The 6871-nt window shown below is 56.3% G+C and overlaps 1 protein-coding gene across 1 annotated transcript in view; it reads right to left on the reverse strand.

Moving 5' to 3' along the window:
* DYSF (dysferlin) overlaps positions 1-5949 on the reverse strand; it is a 275139-nt gene extending 269190 nt beyond the window's left edge. Inside the window, exons 1-2 of the mRNA XM_034772554.1 lie at positions 5812-5949; positions 5209-5306 (exon numbers count right to left, since the gene is read on the reverse strand). Coding sequence (XP_034628445.1) covers positions 5209-5306; positions 5812-5905 — 192 coding nt within the window. The 5' untranslated portion in view covers positions 5906-5949. The remainder of the gene's footprint in view (positions 1-5208; positions 5307-5811) is intronic.
* Between the last annotated feature and the right edge of the window lie 922 nt (positions 5950-6871).

Below are 6871 nucleotides of genomic sequence, written 5' to 3' on the forward strand. Positions count from 1 at the left end.
CAGAGTGCCACCCCTTGGAAAGTGCTGCCCCAAGCACATGCTTGGAGGGCTGGTGCCTAGAGCCGGCCCTGGTGCCGTAAGCCTGGGAGGGGAGGAGAATTAGAGCGGGGGCGGCGTGCTCGGGGAGCAGGTGTAGCAGAGGTGAGCTGGGGTGGGGACCTGCCGCACGGCTCCCCTGGCCAGGGGGGTGGGGAGCTGCCGCGGGGGGGAAATTGGGAGCACTGCTTTTTGGCGCCCCCAAATCTTGGCGCCCTAGGCAACCGCCTAGTTCGCCTTAATGGTAGCACCGGCCCTGCCTCCTCCAATGGCACCATCACTCGAGGATCTCAAAGCACTTCACTGGTTTATCCTCAGTGCACCTCTGAGAGGAAAGGAAGAGTTATTGCCCCATTTTACAGATGGGGAAACTGAGGCACAGTGAGAGGACATGACTTGCTCAAACCAAAATGAGTAAGTCTATAGGTGAACCTAGTAAAGATCTCCACTGCCCCCCAGTCCTATGCCTTAACCTCAACACCATCCTTCCACACCAAGGTCCATTACCTTGCTAAAGGCAGCTATACTAGAATCTACGATTCTATACTGAGCCAGTGTCTCATGTCAAGCACACTGGCATAAGTCTGCAGTATCCCCCCCCCCTGACTTCAGTGAGACAAGCTGGGCGGTATGGAGCTACAGAACCGAACGAAGAGGCCTTTTTCTGTGATCTGCAGAACCATCTCTTCTCCTGCTTCAGCATATTCCAAAGCAAGTCACTAGGTGCTCTCCCCGGCTTGGAGATTTTTAGATTGGCTCGATGGTTGTTTCATTTAATCTGAAAGTAACATCCCAGAGATTGAAGATACAGGTCCATACCTCTTGGGGCCAGCACTCTGCCCAAAAGCTCTGTACACCGCGGGGGAGGCAGAGGGATAGGTCTGAGCGGAGTTCCGCAGGCTTTTATTGACAAGACCAAGAAGCTGGAACTGGTTGCGGAAGATCAGTGATGTTGAGGGTCATCATGCCCAACACCAAACCAGGCAGCAATTCAGACGTCACACGCGCATCTGAATGTGACTGTCAATTACAGCATGCTCTTCGGTATTATTTACTATTTGTAAAAGGCTGACAGTAGGCTCAGTGATCCCAGCCACAGGGACTGAAATGCAGCCACCTCTGGGGTGGGACACCACAGCTGTTTACCAGCACACAGGGACACTGTGCAACAGTTTAGGACGAGAAATGAAGAGGAGTATTTTGTTCTGCTGAGGAGGAACGTGTGTAAAAATAATATGGAACGAACCAGATTTCGGTTAGTTTCTGGTCAGGACACTCGCAAAACTTGCCATGAGGGTTCTTCAATGACCACAGACGGTCAGGAGCCCAGGGAGATCTCAGCCTGAATCCGCAGCACAAACACGTTTTCCTTTAAAGCAACTGGGCTGCCGCACAGACGCTGCTTTCCCGGAGACGGCGCAGATGCAGCTACTTCACTCACATCTCCAACATCCAATCAATCTTCTTGGAGGGGTACGTGGCTAGTTAATGCCAAGCCCCCACCACCCTGCTGGATCAGGAATAACTCAGCCCAGGGCAGGACATAAGGGGCAGCTATGACATAGCAGATCAAGCCTGGGGCTGATAAGACAGGACTCCTGCGTTCTATCCTTACCCCTGCCACTGACGTGCTGCTTTGCTTTGGGCAAGTCATTTAACTGCTCCGTGCCTCCGTTTCCCCTTCTGCAAAATGTTTGCCCACATTCGTAAAGTACTTTGAGATCTACAGATGCAGGGGTAGGCTTCCTGCCCGGCCTCGCTCTGCACCACTCCTGGAAGCGGCTGGCACGTCCCTGCGGCCCCTGACCCAAACTGCCTCCCAGAGCCTGACCCCTCACCCCCTCCTGGCACCCCAACCCCCTGCCCCAGCCCAGAGCCCGCACCCAAACTCCCTCCCAGAGCCCAACCCCTGCACCTCCTCCCGCACCCCAACCCCCTGCCCCAGCCCAGAGCCTGCACTTTGCACCCAAACTCCCTCCTAGAGCCCAACCCCTCACCCCATTCACCCCAATCCCCCGCCCCAGCCCAGAGCCCGCACCCCTCCCGCAGAGCCTTAGGCAGGTGTGGTGGGGGAGGCAGGATTTGGACCTGTTCTGGGCACCACCAAAAATTATACAAACCTGCCGCCAAGGGACAGCTCCAGGCACCAACGCAGCAAGCGTGTGCCTGGGGCGGCAAGCTGTGGGGGGCGGCCTGCCGGTCGCTGTGAGGGCAGCAGTCAGGTGGCCTTCGGCGTCATGCCTGCGGGAGGTCGCCGGTCCTGCGGCTTCGGTGGCAATTCAGAGTAGGTACGCGAAGCCACGGGACCGGCAGATCACCCGCAGAAACGCCGCCAAATCCGCGTGACCGTGGACTGCCCGCAGGCATGCCACCGAAGGCTGCCTGACTGCCGTGCTTGGGGCGGCAAAAAACATAGAGCCTCCCCTGCCTGCCGCCCCTGAAAATGCAGGCTGAGAAGGAATTGGATTGCTCTCTGCAAATACTTCAGGGAGGGAGAAGAGCTGCTGAAGCTAGAGGACCATGTGGGAACAAGAACAAGTGGCCAGGAGTAAACTTCAGCTGGAAATTAGAAGGTTTCTGACCCTCAGAGGAGGCAGGTTCCGGGACAGCTCCCCACGGGGGCAAACCACCGAACTAGTCTGGAGATGGGGCGTGAGAAGTTTATGAATGGGATGATATGACGGGGCTGCCTCTGAGAGCAGGGGATTGGATATTATGACCCAGGAGGGCCTTCCAGTCCCATGCAGAATCCACCACGGCGCTAGGTACGTTCCGTGGTTGATTACCCCCAGCCTTGTTTCCAGTTTGAATTTGAAAAGCATGATTACCACGGAGACTCCATCAACCCCCGGGTGCCTGCAGCTTTTAGCCCTAGTAACGGCGTTTCTGGGTGCTAGTCAGTTTGTGCAAAGGGGAAAAGGAAAAGGAAAAGCCTTTAGCGTGCGGCACAAAAACAATAGCAGTGACTCAAATGCCAAAGGCCTCCCGAAAGGTTTCCCTGATGGATTTTCTTCCCCTCTGTCCGTCACACGCAGCGTTCACTATTACTATATATGGGCACTGTAGTTCCAAGCAGATTCACAGAATCCGAACACATGTAAATCCCAGCGCGGCGATCCAGGCTTGTGAACCGGGGAGCCAGGCTTAGGGATGGGCCTAAATTTAGGTGGTGGTGGTGTTATTTTAAAGGATTTTACAAAAATACTTTCATGGGTTGTTTGTTTTTCTTTTCAGAGCCATTCAGGGGAAACGTGGCTTGGGGAGGGACTGAATCTACACGTTCCCCCCTCTGATGTTTGCAAACCAAGACCCTGGCCCTGCAAGCCACATGCTTAACTTTTATGCACCTCAAGGCATCCCACTGATTTCAGTGGAACTACTCACCTGGCATAAAGATCAACATGTGCGAGTCCCTTGCCAGCCCGGAGCCCAAGACCTCACACCTGCAGTTGCTCTGCCTGCATATGTGAGCCCAGGATTGGGGCCAACATATTGCCGCCTTGGGCCAATGCCCAAGCAGACATCCCAGCCTCGCCAGGGCCTGCCTGAGCCCCAAAGGGAGAGACACAAAGAAGTTACTCATTCAGGAAAGCGAAATTGTTGTGGGATCTTTCCTTGAGCATAAATAACTGGCCCCAATTCAGGAAAACCTCCCTGTTTAGCAGAGCATTTAAGCGGGTGCTTAACTTTATACATGTGCTTAAGCCTCATAGACTTCAAGCTCACTGCTTACATGCTTTCCTGAATCAGAATCTCGGCCTGAGTCTCAGTTTCATGCTTCTTTATTGCTGACGGAAGTTATTGCCACCATGAAAAGCAAAGTGGCACCAAATCTGCATAGAAGGTAGGTAAGTTTGGACTAATTGGAGAGACATTTTAGAGGTAGGCGCATGAGAGTCCCAAAGGGAAACTGACTAGAAACAAATGTGAAACTGACTACATTCTTTCAACTGCCAAGTCCAGAGACAGGTGAAAAAGTAAGACAGGATAAATAATGGAAAGTTGGTTCCTAAAATTCTGCCTGTTTTAAACCAGATTTGAATCCCGATCCTGCAATGAGATCTGCCTCTGCGGATCCAGTAACAGCACTGGGGACTTGTTAGCTCCCCACACCCAATGGTTTTTGATCTTTGAAAACAAAATTAAATGTTGCCCCTTTAAATATATTTCAAAAATAAGACGCATCTACCCTTTAATGAGGTACTCAGATATTAGAGCACTGGAGACCACGGACAACAATGGGAACAAAGACATACCTACATATACACAGCCAGGCAATATTTAACTGGGTGGCGTGCAAAAATCCATTGGTGCCTTTTATTACCAATCAGGGTTCCTATCTCTGTCTCTCCATTTCTACCATGACCTTAGCTGTCGTACCGAGCACCATGTAGTACCGAGCACCCATTACTTTCCCTTTGATGTTTATTATGGGGGGCTGTATTTGGGGCAACGCTTCACCTGGGTTGATGAAGATGGCATCACCTAATCTGTGCACTGAGCTTTTAGTAACATGCCCATTGAACAACGTCACCTGGGAAACTGTTCATCCTCCCCCACCGATACAGGGAAAACCTTTCCCTCCACACCCCACCGACAAGCAAAAACTGCCCCAAGTTAGTAACACCCTTGATTCATGTAGGAAGAAGGCTTTTCTATAAAGCATCCCTCACCCACCTGCTAGCAACAGTTCGGGGAGATCGGCTTCAGGAATTGTAAACCCCCATCCAGAATAAAACCACAAGCCACCGCTCGCATGCAAGGAAACCCACGACTAGTGACATGCTGCTAGTTCATCAGCCCCTTGTGTCTCCTAGACTGGAAGCCCTCCAGATTCTGTCCCTTTGGTCCAGATCCATGGAGATGAACCCTTGTGCCCAACCACAACTGAAGTCCATGGAGTTCCATGTGGGCACAAGGGGTCCCCCATGAGACTCTGGCAGCATGACCAAGAGGATGGAGATGTAGGGGGTGAGGAGACCTGAGTTCTATTCCTGGCTCTTCTACCAGCCTGCTGGGTGACCTTGGGCAAGTCACTTTACCTGCCTGTGCCTCCGTTTTCCCATCTGTAAAATGGGGGTCAGGATGCTGACCTCCTTTGTAAAGCACATTGAGATCTCCTGATGCTAAGAGCTGGGTCTTATTATTACTTGTTGATTCAGCGCCCTGCACCCTGGCGCTCCGATCCCCCCCGGGGGCTGGGGTCAGGCCACTAATCATGCAGGGTTTTGTCCGCTGCTCACTGTCCCGGTATTGGAGCACAGCGGGGGCTAGACACACACAAGACAGGAGCAGCCGGGCTGACAAATTTAAGATAAACCGACTTCAACACAGAAAAAGGGGAGCCGAGGTGCCAAGGCAACGAACGATAGGAAACCCCAGGGCATGTGTCTCCACCCGGCATCTCTCCGTCTGGATTCAATCCCGGGACAGAGCATCTACATCGGGGAGGGGGACCAGCAATCCCCTAGCCAGAGACCATCTGTCATCTGCAGCAAGTGCCCCCGGATTCACACCGGTGTCCCCGGGGACCAGCCCTGTCTCCCTGCCAGTGCCCCGGGGGGGATCTCTGCCCCCAAGAGACAGAGGGGCAGCAGCACCCACCCCACGGCTGGGAAGTTATGGGACCTGCACCCAGGGAGACCAACCGCTGAGGGGGAGAGTTTTCCTTGGCTGCCCCCCAATAAAACCTCTCCCGTGTAAGTGGCCATGGGGGTCCGGTCCTCCTGCCCCCCCCGCGCCCCGTGTAGCCGGGGGGACCCGGCGCCCCCTCACCTCGGAAAGTCAGGCTGGCCACGGGGTCGCTCTGCCTGTCCCGCTTCTCCAGGTTGGGGAGGCTGGAGGCTCCGAGCAGCAGGCAGCGCAGCATGGCTCCGCCGGCCGGCCGGGGGCGCGGGGCAGCGAGACCGAGCGCCGCGGCCGGGCGGGCGGCGAGTGGGGGCGGGAGGAGCAGCTGCGGCTCCGGGCCCCTGGAGCGCCTCGGCGCGGCCGGCCGGGATGCTGCGGGCAGCCGGTCCCGGCACCGTCCGCACCAGCCCCGCGGCGCGGCGCGCAACCGGCCGCTCGGGCCAGCAGGGGGCGCTGCTGAGAGCCGTGAGCGGGCCTGGGGGACCGGTCACTGCCCGCCACAGACCGGGCCGGGGGACCGGGCGCTAGCCGGGGAGGCGGTGATGTAGCCGCAGGGCGGCCGGGCCGGTCGCTAGCCGGGGTGGTGGTGAAGTAGCCGCAGGGTGGCCGGACCGGTTGCTAGCCGAGGCGGTGGTGAAGTAGCCGCAGGACGGCCGGACCGGTCGCTAGCCAGGGTGGTGGTGAAGTAGCCGCAGGCCGGCCGGACTGGTCGCTAGCCAGGGTGGTGGTGAAGTAGCCATGGGCCGGCCGGACCGGTCGCTAGCCAGGGTGGTGGTGAAGTAGCCGCGGGCCGGCCGGACCGGTTGCTAGCCGAGGCGGTGGTGAAGTAGCCGCAGGGTGGCCGGACCGGTCGCTAGCCAGGGTGGTGGTGAAGTAGCCACGGGCCGGCCGGACCGGTCGCTAGCCGGGGTGATGGTGAAGTAGCCTCCGGCCTGGTCTGTGGCGGGCAGCAGGTGTTGCTGAGCCCTGCTCCCAGGGCCCGCGGCTACTGAGCTGTCACCCTGGCTAGCGACCGGTCCAGCTGGCCAGTGCCTAGTTAATTGCACCCCCGTCTAGCTACATCCAACCAGCAACTATCTTCAGTCAGTGCAACAGTCTTTAGCTGCCTGGGGTAGCAATAATTGCAATCTGTGAGCCTGATTCTGCTATTCCATCTGAAGCCAGTCTGGGGTTCTATGCATGGAAATCCTGCCGGATCTGTCCCCTT

This window comes from Trachemys scripta, chromosome 5 (genome assembly GCF_013100865.1).
Source record: "Trachemys scripta elegans isolate TJP31775 chromosome 5, CAS_Tse_1.0, whole genome shotgun sequence".
Classification (NCBI taxonomy): Eukaryota; Metazoa; Chordata; order Testudines; family Emydidae; genus Trachemys; species Trachemys scripta.